The following is a 16,441-nucleotide window of genomic DNA, read 5'->3' on the forward strand; positions in this document are numbered from 1 at the left end:
CCCTCCTCCTGCAGGGTGACACAGATAGAAGGGAGCTAGGGGTCTGTCCCTCCTCCTACAGGATGACACAGACAGAAGGGAGCTAAGGCTTACAGCAGGCTCAGGTCCAGTTCACCATTGCTTGTTCTATATATATTCAAATGATTTTATTGTGAGAATTTCTACTCTGTGTCATTGTAACATGTTGATCTATTACTACACTGTACTGGTTTCTTTTTGTCCTAAATAAAGAATTTTAAAAAAGGGAGCTAAGAGGGTGATGGACAAAAGGGAAGTATGAGTCTGACACTCCAGCTGCAAGGTAAACCCCTGTAGCTACTGCCATAGGGGGTTTTGTAAGAAATGTGTAGACGTGTGGGTGGAGGTAAACTTCAAGGAATATTCTACTCTGTCAGCCACTGCAAAAACCTAGACCAATCATAATCAGATCAGTAACATTTCTTTATCCAACAGGCCCATGAGCAGCGAATAAAGGTCCTCACCAAAACGCTGGGAGCTATGGGGGAAATTGAATGCTCAGGGGACCTGGCCGACCTGCAGGACTATTTCTTGACTGTACAGGAACTCGTCCATACCAAAGAGACCTTACAGGTAAAACACCATCCAAGCTGAGTGGTTTATACAGTGACACTGGGTTGCTCGTATGGGGAGGAATATTTCCAGAGATCTTCTGCTGAGCTGGGGATAGGACGGGAGGGATATTTCCAGAGATCTTCTGCTGAGCTGGGGACGGGATGGGAGGGATATTTCCAGAGATCCTCTGCTGCTGAGCCGGGGATGGCAGGGATATTTCCATGGACACATCTCTGCCTAGCTAGGGATGGGAGGCATATTTACACAGACACTCCTCTGCTGAGCTGGGCATGGGAGGGCCAGCTCCCATATGGAAATGGATATTTCCAGAGATACTCCTCTGCTGAGCTGGGCATGGGAGGGATATTTCCAGAGACACTCCTCTGTTGAGCTGTGCATGGAAGGGATATTTCCAGAGACACTCCTCTGCTGAGCTGGGCATGGAAGGGATATTTCCACAGACACTCCTCTGCTGAGCTGGGCATGGGAGGGATATTTCCAGAGACACTCCTCTGCTGAGCTGGGCATGGAAGGGATATTTCCACAGACACTCCTCTGCTGAGCTGGGCATGGGAAGGATATTTCCACAGACACTCCTCTGCTGAGCTGGGCATGGGAAGGATATTTACAAAGACACACCTCTGCTGAGCTGGGCATTGGAGGGATATTTTCGAAGACTCTCCTCTGCTGAGCTGGGCATGGGAGGGATATTTCCGGAGACTCTCCTCTGCTGAGCTGAGGATGGAAAGGATATTTGCAGCTACACTGACCTGCTGAGCTTGGGATGAGAAAAGTTGTATTGAAGCAAATATCACAGGCAATTATATTTGTAGGTGCACAGCTGAATTGGGGGTGGGCGCCACCCATCAAAAACCTCACTCTTTCACCTGTAGAAGACTCCACTCCTAGACTTGTCATTATCTTTTACTTTGGAAAAGTAAATTCAGAGAGGTCAAATCATTTTACAGTAAAATAAACTTTTTGCACAAACTGATTGAGAGAGACCCAGGAGCAAAGTGATCTTTTTGTGGATTCCATGTGGTTTAATGGAGGGAAAATGGTCTGCTAAATATTATGAAGCCTTGTTGAAAAGTCAACTTGTAAGGTGAAAAGGAACCTGAATCATCCCAAATGCAAGCTGAATACACTTGAAAGCTTGCTACATTTTCCTGTCTACACAATCGCCAAGTGATTTTTATGTTGCACACAACAGAAAAGTCCATAATGTAGCAATTTTACACTTTTAGAAGTTCACCCCTTAGCATACATTAGACCAGTTCCAGTGAAATAAAGAATTATTATTTTTTGATTATCTTAGTTCAGACGTTCTGTTCTTCAATGCATGTCTTTATTTTGAATGTGTTCTTTGCAGCTTGTACTTATATACACACAAACCTATGTGTGCCTACTCGGCCTTATGTGTGATTTCTCTTTGTCTCCTTATCTAGAAAAAGGTGGTCGAGTCCATCAATGGAATGAAATGCCTGAGTGTAGGCCGCATCATCATCGTCAGCACAGAATACCACCCATGGGTACCCGGGGTCATCCTGCAGGTAGCAATTGGGGGCTAGTGATGGGTCAGTGAACTCATTTTTGAGAAGGCATATGTTGAAAGTCAGATGAGCAGGGATAATTTGCAACAGACCACATGACATTCGGTAATTGTGTTTAGATTGTTGCAATTTCAGGCTCAAATCGGACAAAGGTGTGAGAACATCATGTTTGGCAGCTGCAAAATTCTATATGGAAAAGTAGACTTAGTAGCCTGTAGAATGAATTAGGCTTCAGTCAAGGGATATTTCCAGAGACACTCCTCTGCTGAGCTGGGCATGGAAGGGATATTTCCACAGACACTCCTCTGCTGAGCTGGGCATGGGAAGGATATTTACAAAGACACACCTCTGCTGAGCTGGGCATTGGAGGGATATTTTCGAAGACTCTCCTCTGCTGAGCTGGGCATGGGAGGGATATTTCCGGAGACTCTCCTCTGCTGAGCTGAGGATGGAAAGGATATTTGCAGCTACACTGACCTGCTGAGCTTGGGATGAGAAAAGTTGTATTGAAGCAAATATCACAGGCAATTATATTTGTAGGTGCACAGCTGAATTGGGGGTGGGCGCCACCCATCAAAAACCTCACTCTTTCACCTGTAGAAGACTCCACTCCTAGACTTGTCATTATCTTTTACTTTGGAAAAGTAAATTCAGAGAGGTCAAATCATTTTACAGTAAAATAAACTTTTTGCACAAACTGATTGAGAGAGACCCAGGAGCAAAGTGATCTTTTTGTGGATTCCATGTGGTTTAATGGAGGGAAAATGGTCTGCTAAATATTATGAAGCCTTGTTGAAAAGTCAACTTGTAAGGTGAAAAGGAACCTGAATCATCCCAAATGCAAGCTGAATACACTTGAAAGCTTGCTACATTTTCCTGTCTACACAATCGCCAAGTGATTTTTATGTTGCACACAACAGAAAAGTCCATAATGTAGCAATTTTACACTTTTAGAAGTTCACCCCTTAGCATACATTAGACCAGTTCCAGTGAAATAAAGAATTATTATTTTTTGATTATCTTAGTTCAGACGTTCTGTTCTTCAATGCATGTCTTTATTTTGAATGTGTTCTTTGCAGCTTGTACTTATATACACACAAACCTATGTGTGCCTACTCGGCCTTATGTGTGATTTCTCTTTGTCTCCTTATCTAGAAAAAGGTGGTCGAGTCCATCAATGGAATGAAATGCCTGAGTGTAGGCCGCATCATCATCGTCAGCACAGAATACCACCCATGGGTACCCGGGGTCATCCTGCAGGTAGCAATTGGGGGCTAGTGATGGGTCAGTGAACTCATTTTTGAGAAGGCATATGTTGAAAGTCAGATGAGCAGGGATAATTTGCAACAGACCACATGACATTCGGTAATTGTGTTTAGATTGTTGCAATTTCAGGCTCAAATCGGACAAAGGTGTGAGAACATCATGTTTGGCAGCTGCAAAATTCTATATGGAAAAGTAGACTTAGTAGCCTGTAGAATGAATTAGGCTTCAGTCAGATCCAGCTACTTTTTCTTAAAGGGAATCTATAACACTTTGGGGTAAGTTGACTGGGGGGGACAATTCATATAAAAGCTTTTTTTTTTTACAAACCTTTATTACAAGATATATTCAACTGGACAAAGAGCACAGCAAAACCCGTTGTCTTCAGATTACCTCGCTCTGATTGATACTCCATAGGTCCATCTCAAAAGAGCAGACAGAAGGAGGGTGGGGTATTTGTTCTGACTCCTCAGTTGTGTATGTAAATTGCTGGAGCTTGAGTTATTGAGCTCTTTAAAAAGCAGGCTTTTTTTAAACATCGCAGCTAGGAATAGATCGCTAGACATATGAAAAGGGGCCAAGAGCTCCCCCTGGTGGTTGTAAATGTTGGAATACAACCTTAAAGCGCACCTTTACAGTCAAAAATCTAATTCTGCCAATGCAACCCTCTATGTATGATGCTTAAATGGGCAAAATGACTCCAGTTTGGCAAAGCAATGCACACTGGGATTGCCTTGTCATCAGCAGAGCATTGCTGGGAACTCTCATCTGTAATCTCAGGAGATCTCAGGGAAAGGCATTTTCCTCCCCCTGAGATGATGTGCATGGTCACATGTCTAGTCACATGTGCCAGAAATCCAGGAAGTAATAGAGCTAGTAATCTGCCCTTTGTAAACATGGCCACTGTCGGAAGACTGGGGAAGGAAAGAGAACTAAGGTATGCAAAGAATACAAATCCAGCAATTATCTAGAAGTTTGTGATTGTAGATTGCCATTACTGAACATTTCTAAAGGTGTGTTTGTTGTTATTTTAAAGATAAGGGTAAAGGTCTGCTTTAATATGCAATATGAAATATTTATTATTATTATATTATAAATATTATTATTATACAATATATTTATTATTATTACTATTATTAATAATAGTAGCAGTGTCATAAAAAGGTTACATTTTCTTTTACATTTACAGGTCATTTAAATATTAAGAAGAACAAGTAAAAGGCCTGATTTGTGTTTTAGTAAATCAATTTCAACCCCAGTTTAATTTGGGTTTGTCATGTGTGCCCTGTATATTTAACATCAGGTGTCCTCAGATGCCAGTAACAGGATTTACACCACCTTGGTGCTGTGCGAGAAGAAGCGGGATGTTGGAACGCCCTCAGCAACAGAGAGAGGAGAGAAGGATGGCAAGAAGGCACCGTTCCCTGACGATCTCCTAATGGGCAAAGTGTTCAGACCTGAAGGTGAGAAGAGACCAGGGTGGGGTCTTGTATATTAAAGTCCATGAAAGAAGAGTGGTTATTTCCCCATAGTAAGCAATCAGCTTCTACCTTTCGTGTTATAATATTTGCTAGAAATATGAATGGAGGAATATGATTTACTTAATATAGACAGATAGGTTCTCCATTAGTCACTTCCATATATAAGGCCATAGAAACACTAATATATCATTTTTTTTCTTTTCTTTTTTGTTTGTTCTGTTTATTTGTATTTATTTGTAATTGTATTTAATATGAAAAATGTAATAAAGAGATAATTAAAACATAATATGAAATAAATTACATTAGCAACAGCTGTCTGTTCTGTAACTTCCTTCCCCTCCAGGCCCATCTAACTACAAGCTTCTCAAGCTCCATGCATCAGATATTCTCATGATAACTGGGAAAACTCTGAGAGTCCATGGTGATAAAGTGCTGGATGACGTTGCCAGGAGCCAAAACCCACGATTCAGGTAAAAGTCTCTGTTGGGTATATTACATGCTTTATACACTATGGCCAAGAGTTTGTGGACACCTGACCATCACACCTGCTGTTGAACACCCCATTCTAAAACCATTGCCATTTACATGGACTCACCCCCTTCCCCCTTTTGTAGCTATACCAATCTTCACTCCTCTGGGAATGCTTTCCACAAAATTCTATAGTGTGTCTTGTGAAATTGTGCCCATTCAGCCAAAAGAGCATTTGTGAGGTCAGGTACTGATGCTGGATGAGCATACGTAGCGTTCCAGTTCATCACAGAGGTGTCAAGTTGTGCTGAGGTCAGGGCTCTGTGCAGGCCACTCAAGTTCCTCCTCACCAAACTGGTCAAACCTTGTCTTTATGGAGCTGGCTTTCTACCAATGTCATGGATTTAATTCATCACAAAGGTGTCAAGTTGAGCTGAGGTCAGGGCTTTGTGAAGGCCACTCAAGATCCTCCTCACCACACTGGTCAAACCATTGTCTTTATGGAGCTGGCTGTCAGGGGTCCAATTCATCATAAAGGTTTCCAGTTGGCTTGAGGTGAGGGCTCTGTGCTTTCCCCAAACTTTTGCTTAAACATTGGAAGTCCACAATTTTGTTTATGCTGTAGAATTAGCAGGAAACACTTAGATTTGATCATTTGGCAGGCTGTCCATATACTTTTTGCTATATTGTCTATAACAGCTCTATTGTTTTCCTTGTCAGAACTCTTTATATCTAAATCTGATCATTTGCTGTAAGATTGAGCCATGTGACGTAGATCTGATGTAAGCAGCCATACAGCAGGACATATGTGGGGACAACTCTGATAGATTTACACGTTTAGGGATCAAGCCAATCTTCTGTGTGACATGAGATGATAGTCATAAGATATAATGGAAGCGGTACACTAGAACAGAGATAGGACTACAAGAGTTGCAGGTGGCTCAATTCACTTTCCCTACTTATCATGAAGTCATTAGGGGTGTCAGCTTGTGGATTGTAGCTGGTTGCTTGACATAAAAGGTCCCTGGAATCCAGCCAGCCTCTGAATAACCTCATTTACAGTAACTGACAGAAGCGTATTTCAGGAATCTGGGAAAATTATTGTTTAAAATAAACTTGACACAGTCTGAAATGTTTCTAAGATAACAATAGTCCAACATCCATGTTAATCTTCACACTGATCCCTGTGTACCTGTGGAGCCCCTTTGGATCCTAGACAGAGGCTGTACATGAGAGCTCAACCTCTGCCCTAGTCTATATTAAACAATGCCCACGCATGACACAAAGTCCTGTTTCCATCAGTTAATTTAAAGGTGGGAGGGCTAGATGTTTAAAGAGGTTGGACTTAAATATATAAAACATATTTAGTACAACGATGCAATACATGCACATATCCATATATTTTATCTATTTAAAAATGCTGCAGGTCCAGTTGCTGTGCCAGAAATCCAATGAGCTTTGAATTTCTTGTTTGGGCTAACAAGACTGCCTCTGCTGCACAGTCATCGTTTTAAGCCCCGGCTGCTGGGCTACAGATGCAACCATTTTCTTTCCCAGCAAAATAATGTTGCTGCATTGACTTCCAAAAGAAAGCCTGCCCGCATGCTATGTATAGGTAAAAAGCTCTTGGAGATGTAGTTCTGGGGGACATGCCTACGGCAATAGGAACTGACCTCCCAGCAGCTGCCCCTCTAAGAATTTTACTAACCTAGAACTAAAGGTGAAAAAATAATGCTTGGGACATGATCTAGAGGGGTAGGGGGAGATTTGGGGGTAAATGTAGGTTATGCCTGGATATGCACATTAATCCTGGTTTGGGCAGAAGACATGGCGCTGTGTACAGCCTAGGCCTAGGATCCAAGGAGGCGCCACTAAGATAGAACAATAGATTTAAAGACTAAGGCCTTATGCACACAGGCATCCTGTTGCATTTGAAGCTTATTTTTAAATGCATGTGGAGGCATGTAATGCTTTCTATGGCAGAATGCGCACCTAGAGGTTCAGCAGTTTCTTGGCGCATTCAGTTTAGATGCGTTTACACAAACATAAACATATGTAAACATGTAAGTACATTTAAAAGCGGACAAAATGAATCTGGGAAGTGAAGGTTTGTTTACACTTCCAGACCATTTTCTCCTGTGTCAAACGCAGGAGGTGCGTGTGCACGATGCCTCACACATGTGCCTGCATGCACCACGAGGTGCCTGAACTTCAGCACCAGTCACTTAAAAAAAACAAAAAAACACCAATGTAGTTCAATCTCATCTTTATTTTTTGTTTAACTCCTCAGGAATGACCCTCCGGGCCCCGCAGTATCTGGGGTGACTCAGGAGCTATCTCGCCTTGCAGACTTGCCTCCGGGGTCACTGACCTCCTTGTGCCCCATAAATGATCTCCAGCTGAAGGATCTGGAGCTGGTGGAGTCAGTCAGTCGGATGAGGAGACTTGAAGGAGCAGTACGGGGATTCAGCTCTCCTAACAGCCCTCGATTTACCTCCCAGGTGAGATAACCTTGTGTCATTATACTTGAAATATAAGCACTATAAACGTTGTAATCCATGTCACACTGACCGTGCTGGTATTGTGACTATCTTTTTTCAATTGTAGTATCTACGTCTGGAACACAGATCACAAGTTCTGGATGAGTTGGATCGTCTGCGCTTCCTTACTTCTGACCAGTCACTGAGCCTCTTGCCGGAGTACCAGCAGAGAATCAATGTAAGATACAAGGAAAGGGGTCATGGGGGGGATTCATGGTGGATGCACTGGGTGGACATAATAATGGAAACCACTAATAATATGTCCAGGTCTTAGTAATGATTACCACCATCCCTTTCAAGCTCGAGTTGTACAGTTTTTGTTGCAAACGGGTCAAAGAAATGGTTATATGATGCTGTACTTTTGTCCTAAGCTTCCATCCCTCTTCTCTGCTGAGATTCAACTTGCAACTCTTTTAGTTTGGAACTCTTTTAGTGGTTCCTCATTGCTTTGAAAACTTGCCTGTCAAAGTGCTGATTGACTCACCTCTTTTTATAACTGATATTGTAGATTCTGCTCACTGGCAATCAGTGTAATATAACTCCACTTTGCAGCTGTGACCGTAGCTGTGTTTTATTCCAATCAATAGGAAATCGTTTTGAACTGATGTCTCCTTTTCTTATCGGTTTAGGGTCGCCACCTGTCCAGAATTCGCCCGGACAGTCCGGGTTTTGAATGCTGTGTCCGGGTTTCATGGCAGCAGAAACCCGGACACAAGATGTCAGGCAGACAGGGGCAACCAAAATTAAGATAGGTGCTACTGGCCCCCCATTGAAAATAGTCTTAACTGTGATATTTACATATGAATGGGTGGGGCTATTTACATATGAATAAGCCACGACTTATTCTCTCCAAAAAATGTCTGTGCGTCGCTAGGGTGTTCGGGTTTCACTTGAAGAAAAGGTGGCAACCCTATATCGGTTGTTGACAGTCGTTTCCATACCTAGAATGTTACAGTGGTTGCTTGTGTGCATGAAATTGTGCAGATAATTGAAGTCTAGTCAAATTTAGGTACATATTATAGTGTAGAAAGTTAAAGTGACACTAAACTCAGGAGTTAAATCCAAAAAATGCATTCAGACCTCGTTCACACCAGACACAGTGCGTTCCGGCCCGATTTTGCTGGAACGCACTGCGGCCTGCTCACTATGTTGTGGAGCAGGAGGGGGCGTGGTGTTCCATTGAAGTGAATGGCACTGTAGCCACGCCCTCCGGCCGCAATGCGATCGGCCGCACGGGAATGCAAGGCACACGATGCTCGAACAAAATAGCGCTTGCAAGAATCTGCCCGGAACGCACTGTCTCTGGTGTGAACGAGGCCTCAAGTACCTTAACTATTAAGAAAAATGTATCTTATTTGTGTATCACTCGGCTGTAGATCCTCCAATCATCTCTGAATTGGTGCTGACGCTGTCCTTCCTTCTGGAGGGGGGCTTTATGTGTTCCCCATGGTCCCTGTGTGTGTTGTAAAGTAGTCACCGCTACAAGCTCGCTCCCTTGATGGACTACAATCTCAATACAAATTAGTAAACCAAGCATGAGATTGTAGTCCATCACAGGAGTGAGCTTTGAGCGGTGACTACTTTACAACACACACAGGGACCATGACGAACACAAGTAGCCCCCCTCCAGAAGGAAGGACAGTGTCGGCACCAATTCAGAGATGATTTGAGGATCTACAGCCAAGTGATACACAAATAAGATACATTTTTGGTAATAGTTCAGGTACTTGAATGTATTTTTAAGATTTAATTCCTGAGTTTAGTGTCACTTTAAAGTAATGTGTTTGATGTGGCCATCATAGCCGTCTGTTTCAGTTGCTTTTCCTCCTCCTCCTCCCCCTGCAGGTCCTACGCACTCTGCAGTACATAGATGATGGCGGTGCAGTACAGCTGAAGGGCCGGGTGGCCTGTGAGGTCAGCAGTCATGAATTGCTGGTGACTGAACTGGTTCTGGATGGGACTCTGTCTCCTCTTAATCCTGATGAGATTGCAGCACTGCTATCATGCCTGGTCTTCCAGCACAAGACACAGTGTGAGCCGCGGCTAACGGACACCCTAAAGGAGGTAAGGCTAAAGTTACAGAAAATAGGGCATGGCAACAGTTGCCAGCATGTATTTCTATATTATCTGTAGCTATCTAATCTTCTCTTTAAATCTTTGATCCTTGGTTAGCCCACCCAAAAGTGATGGTTTAGTATTGAGGGAGCCTAGTGGGTTGTCAGCCCCTGGCGTCTTACTGTATATTGCTTGGATACTCCCAACAGTGACATTCCCCTTCCCAAAATCCCCAACACTGTTCCTATCTCCCTGTGAGTTTTGGATGTGTCCCACCCACCTTTGTTTCTGGACCACCTCGAAAAAATACTCCATAAGTCCTGTTGCCTGGAGGCTTTGGGGTGTGATGAAGCTTCCCTTCCTAGATCCACATCTTACATGTTAAGCTGGCCATAGACCTTACAACCATCGCAAGACAATTGTCTTGCGATGGTTGTAGGGTAATTTAAAAAAAGTACGATCTGACCATCTTGGACAGGCAGATCGTACTTGAGATCATCGCAAGCCCGCCCCCCTGAGGGGCGGGCTTCCGATGACTGCAATGCTGAACGGGCAGTGTGGACTTGCGTACACCGGCCCGTTCGGCATTCGTCTAACGAACATGCTACACACCCGCCGACAATCGTACGATTCTCGGCGGGTTTTCGAACATGCTCTTAAGACAAAAGTCGTGCGACCGTACAGCAGCAGAGGTCGCACGCCTTCCATACACCTTGCGATTATCGTACGATCGCGGCAATTTCCCGTGATTATCGTACGATAATCGCAAGGTGTATGGGCACCTTTAGCCAGACCTCATTATTAGTTTCAGCTGTGCACAGACTTTTATATATGTGAGCTGACTCATGCTGAGGTCTCTCTCTCTCTGTCAGCTGTAGGAGCCTGCTGCTGGGTGAAAAGGTTGAGTGCTGAGAGAACACTAAACAGGTGCAAGCACTGACTGTTTGTCTTGGGGAACCAATTAGGGGGCACCCTGTTAGTCAGGAGCTGCCATGAGTTTATGGATTTCTCATCACTATGGCTAAGTGCACACGGCGGCCAGCATGGGGTAAAAACAGCAGTAGAGTTGCGTTTTTACTAACGCTTGTCTGCCCATCTACACAATCGCAATGTGGCTGCACAGGACCATGCACATTGCCGTGGCCACACTGCATGGCTTTGTACTGCTGCAATTTTAACACGGCATGTCAATTGCAACAGTCGGCACCATCTGTCATGCTCGCCAATTGAAGTCCATTGGACCCCAATGCAAACCCCCCCACAAAGCCTTTGGCATGCAGTTGTGGTGTGATTTTTCAATGTAAAATCCATTTTTGCATTCAGGAGGTTGCAGTGTCACCTCCTTGATGCATGGAAATTGCTGCCCAGCCACCCTTTGGAAAGTGGTCCACCACAAAACGCTTTTCAAAGGAGCGGTAGAGCCTGCCGCCCATGTGGAAGAGGCCTGTGGAACCAAGACACATAAAGAAGGGAAATGTCACCAGTGGAAGCACAGACGGCAACAAAAACCTGACTGAGGTTCTAACCAGGGGCGTCCCAAGGCTGGGTGTCACCCGGAGTGGAGACTGGGTGACACCCCGCTGTGACGTCGCCACTCGCATGCGCGATGACGTCATCATACATGCGCTGCCAACGTATTGACAAGTGCTGGCGGCCATCTTGGTGATGGACGTCGGCAGAGAGAGGAGGAGACGTTCACCCGGCGGGTTGAGGTTTACCGCCGTGTCCCCTCTTCTTTCCTGACACTGTCGGGCTCTTGGTCCATGACCAAGTGCCCGACAATTTTCCGAGGGGGTGACACCAAAATGACAGTCATTTTGGTGTCACCCCTCCATTGGTGTCACCTGGGTGCGGGCCGCACCCCCCCTTGTGATGCCATTGGTTCTAACCCCCTCACCACTCTCTCCTAAACTTGATAAAGGAAATGTTTTGGATATAGATGATATAGATACATTGTAATGGTGCTGCAGTATATGATGTTGGGTTTTCTTGCAGGGGGTGAAGAAGGTGAAGGAGCTGGCCGAACGAATTGCGCTGATTCAACGGCAATGTGGCCTTAGGGAGTCAGTGGAGGACTTTGTGGCACAGTACAAGTTTGGCCTGACGGAGGTTGTGTACGAATGGGCACGTGGAATGGTAAGAACGGTTTATTGGGTGTAAAGTAATGATGGGTATGATCTGATGACAGAGCTGAGGCACCAAAGATGGTTCTAGGTGTTTGGAAGCCATAACAGGCTGTCGCTATACTGCAGCTCTGTGATATTTGGAATACAACGAAGCAAAGTGTGACTTGTATTAATGTTCAATTCTTTACCTCCAGCCATTTGCAGAAATCATGACCTTGACTGACATCCAGGAAGGCCTCATTGTGCGCTGCGTGCAGCGACTGGACGAAGCGTGTCGGGATGTTCGCTCTGCCGCTCGATTGGTTGGGGACGCTACTCTGTGTGCCAAGATGGATTCCGCCTCACAGCTTATCAAGAGGGATATAGTGTTTGCTGCCAGCCTGTACACACAGTGATCTCTCACCATAAGGTAATTGCTAATTGGCTTGGCTGGATTCCTGGCTCCTTTGATATTCATCCATAGTGGGATCCTCAGCAGGGCCAGGCCAAGGGGTAGGAAGCTACCTTGGGCATTTCAGCAGAAGGGGGTGCAAAATGGGCAGGACCTGCAACCTGTGCTGCTGTCATAGTTTACTGCTTCGTAACATCACCAAAATTATCTCTCGTCTTGTCTATTGCAACTCCCTCCTCATTGGCTGACCTCTCCACAGGCTCCTCCCCCTTCAGTCTATCATGAATGCAGCTGCTAGACTCATCCACCTAACCAACCACTCAGTGTCTGCAACCCCCCTCTGCCAATCCCTGCACTGGCTTCCAATTGCCCATAGGATAAAATTCAAAATATTAACAACCACTTACAAATCCATCCACAACTCTGCCCCCGGCTATATCTCAAACCTTGTCTCAAAGTATCACCCTAACCGTCCCCTCTGCTCTTCCAATCTTTCCAGCTCCCTTGTCAAGCCTCCCATGCTCGCCTCCAGGACTTCTCTAGAGTCTCTCCCATCCTCTGGAACTCTTTACCCCAACCTGTCCGTCTATCTCCCACAACGGCAGATAGACGGACAGGTTGGGACTTTAGGCGATCCCTTAAGACTCACCTCTTCAGGGAAGCCTATCCCACCTCAACCTAACCACTCAACCATCACGTTCTCAAACAATTCATCCCCACACAGCTGCCACCTAATGTATCACTTGCCCCACCCTTTTAGATTGTAAGCCCTCATGGGCAGGGCCCTCCTTACCATCTTGTCTTGAATTGTATTGTAATTGTAATGTCTTCCTTATATTGTAAAGCGCTGCACAAACTATTGGCGCTATATAAATCCTGTATAATAAAGGAGGGGAGCACATTTTGCCCTTAGGTGATAAAGGACCTTCTCCCAGCACTGGTCGTTCAGGGACCTTTAACAGTCTTATGTATTCCTGTTTTTACAGGATTCAAGCAGGCCCTCCTTTTTTTTACCATAATGGCACTTTAAATGGGACCTGTCAGTAAAAGAAACCTGTCCAGACATGTGTCCCTGCTAAAGAACAGTGGCTTAGTGGTTAGCACTTCTGCCATGCAGCACTGGTCCTCGGTTCCTATCCCGGTCAGGACGCTGTCTGCTTGCAGTTTGCATGTTCTCCCTTTGCTTGTGTTGACCTCCTCCAGGTACTCGGGTTTCCTCCCACACCTCAACCACATGCTGGAAGGTTAATTGGCTCCTGTCTAAATTGGCCCTGTATGTATGTGAGATAGGGACCTTAGATTGTAAGCTCCTTGAGGGCAGGGACTGATGTGAATGTACAACTGTGTAAAGCACTGCATACATTGACTGCACTATATAAATACTAATAATAAAACTCCCCTCCACCACTGTCCGCACTGCAGAATGCTGCTCCATTGAAGGGAGATCTTCCTCTGACGTCCACTAAGAGTGACTTTTCTGGAAGCACTGGTTGTCCGTGTCCTCCGTGTGTTCAGTGCGTCCTCCCGCCGACCTCTGCATCACATCAGAGGAAACAGAAATGATGCAGAGGTCATCCGGAGGACCCACCGAGCGCAGTGAAAGACACAGGTAATCGACATTTCTAGTATTGGTGTCTCAGCGGATTTCAGAGCAAGATTTCTTTCAAAGAGACCCTGTCACCAACCATTCATTTCAACAAAAATCTTCCCATATATGTGCATTTATAGTACTTTTCCCTTTGAACTGGGAGCTGGGCCAGCACAGACAGCAATTAGACACTCCCAGAAGAGGAGAGGGCTATGACATGTGAGGAGGGAGGGGGCTGTGCTAGGGAATTGACTCTTCCCAGAGCAGTCTAATTTTTTAGCACGTTCAAAGACGCAATGAGGGGAATTTATCAAAATCTGGAGCAGCTGTGCATGGCAACCAATCAGCTTCTCTCTTCAGTTTGCTCAGGTAAGATTTGAAAATGAGAGGGAGATGCTGATTGGCTGCAGTGCAAATCTGCTCCAGATTTTACCTGAATTTTTGTAAGCTGATGACAGGAGCCACATTGGGCAGCAGGAGATCTTAAAGGAGAACTATGGGGGTTAGGGCTTTTCCCCATAGTTCTTGTAAGGGTCACGGGAGGACACAAACTAGCGTCCTCCTGTCACCCAAAGCTCAGTATCAAAAGCAGAGACACCGGCACTCCAAAATGATAAGCAAACGTCTATTTATTGACTTGCAGCATAGCAAGTATAGTAACGAACGTTTCGGGGTCGCAAAGGATCCCCTTCTTCAGGAAAAGCATACATTTTGCTTTGCCTGAAGAAGGGGATCCTTTGCGCCCCCAAAACGTTCGTTACTATACTTGCTATGCTGCAAGTCAATAAATAGACGTTTGCTTATCATTTTGGAGTGCCGGTGTCTCTGCTTTTGCTTATGATTGTTATGGCTGCCACCCGTTGACTATCGCAGCAACCCGCTTCTTAAAGGCATTTTGCGGTCAGGAGTGCGATGGGACCATGGACTTTTCAAAGCTCAGTATACCGCGAGCTACGGCTCGCGGTATACTGAGACGACGCAGCCGGGACGGATCCCGAAATTGCTGTCGAGATCCACCCAGCCGCGGGATTGACAGCTGGCTCTGCCTATCTAGAGGCAGAGCCAGCTGTACCCGCCCCCTCCCCCGTCCGTTCCGCCAGTTAGCGCTGGAGGATCAGACAGGGGAGGGGGGGGGATCCCTGCAGGGAGCTGTGAGTGACAGTCACCACTCTCTGCAGGGAGATGATCGGGAAGTGAGCGAGCGACGGTATGTGTTCGCTCACTTCCCGATCTACAGAGCTGACCTGTGACAGTTTCATTGTCGCAGGTCGGCTCAGATTATGAGGATGAGTGAAAATCACTCTCCTCATAGTTCTCCTTTAAGCACTTAGTGCCGCTACTATGGGGTTCAGTGCGAGCAAGCCTAGCGTCTGGTACCATGCACTAGGTACTGTGCACTGCCTTTCATTTGAATGGGACCCCAGAGCACATCCTGGACGCCGTGTGTTGCAGCTACTTTATGTCACCGCAACACAACATTCGGCATTGCAGTATTGCTCGTTTGGTTGCGCTGTAATGCGCGGCTGCCGGAAGGTGTGTTGGGTGCCATTTAAATGAACAGCAGCACAGTGCACTGCGCCTCGATGCCGCACGCTAGGTAGATTGATCAAATCTTCTAACAATATTCTCCTGCTGTATGTTCAGCTGTAGCAGAAATATGAAATCTATCCCATGACATGTTCTCTCTTTCTTCAGCATGACAGAAGCCTGCCTTGCGGTAAACAAGCCGCCCATCAGCACGCCAACATCTGAGTCCTGGAAAAATGGCTTCCGACTGTCAAATTGGCCACCACAGTTCAAGACTGCCGAGCCGTAACCTCTGTGAGGTTTGCTTCTTGAGAACAAGATTCGGCTTCCTTCTCTCAAGCAGAACATGAGATTATCTGTGTTATTAAAAATGAAGATGGTGTTATGTCAGAGGCCGGGGGACAATCCACCTTGTACATTACAGCACTGCAATCAGAAATAAAGCAGTTTGTGGACTCTTCTTGTGGTTTCTGGCTGTTTGCTGGTCGTTTGGGAGCTGTCTTTGTTACGCTGCAACCAATCGGTTATCATAGGCTTAGGTCATTGATGAGCTGTGATTAAAACTGTTCAGGTCCGAAACGTGTAAGAAGACTGTTTGTCTATTTATAAATAATGGGAACTCGGAGCTGTGGGACGGATTTTATATCATAACATAGGTGTATATGTGGCAGCAGCATAGCGGTGGGCTTGACTGCTGAGCTGACATATACAGTATATGCATACAGCCAGGACCGGATTTAGTCTCTCTGATGCCCCAAGGCCAGGTTCCTCAATGCGCCCCCCTACCCACCAACCCCCCCACCCCATGGAGAATGGCAGACCTGCAGGCTGCATACAAGTGATCTCGGCGACAAGGGGCGGCTTCCCCGATGTACA

The 16,441-nt window shown here is 45.6% G+C and overlaps 1 protein-coding gene across 1 annotated transcript in view; it reads left to right on the plus strand.

Moving 5' to 3' along the window:
* The window catches only part of SKIV2L (Ski2 like RNA helicase), a 55,218-nt gene that overhangs the window by 33,216 nt on the left and 5,561 nt on the right, over positions 1-16,441 (plus strand). The window contains exons 22-31 of the mRNA XM_018555856.1: positions 454-591; positions 2,022-2,126; positions 4,693-4,852; positions 5,214-5,340; positions 7,629-7,839; positions 7,946-8,056; positions 9,724-9,942; positions 11,929-12,069; positions 12,254-12,468; positions 15,734-15,978. Of these exons, the coding sequence (XP_018411358.1) occupies positions 454-591; positions 2,022-2,126; positions 4,693-4,852; positions 5,214-5,340; positions 7,629-7,839; positions 7,946-8,056; positions 9,724-9,942; positions 11,929-12,069; positions 12,254-12,454 (1,413 nt within the window). The 3' untranslated portion in view covers positions 12,455-12,468; positions 15,734-15,978. The remainder of the gene's footprint in view (positions 1-453; positions 592-2,021; positions 2,127-4,692; positions 4,853-5,213; positions 5,341-7,628; positions 7,840-7,945; positions 8,057-9,723; positions 9,943-11,928; positions 12,070-12,253; positions 12,469-15,733; positions 15,979-16,441) is intronic.

The sequence above is a fragment of the Nanorana parkeri genome, unplaced genomic scaffold (genome assembly GCF_000935625.1).
Source record: "Nanorana parkeri isolate BGI_ZX_2015 unplaced genomic scaffold, ASM93562v1 scaffold215, whole genome shotgun sequence".
Lineage (NCBI taxonomy): Eukaryota > Metazoa > Chordata > Amphibia > Anura > Dicroglossidae > Nanorana > Nanorana parkeri.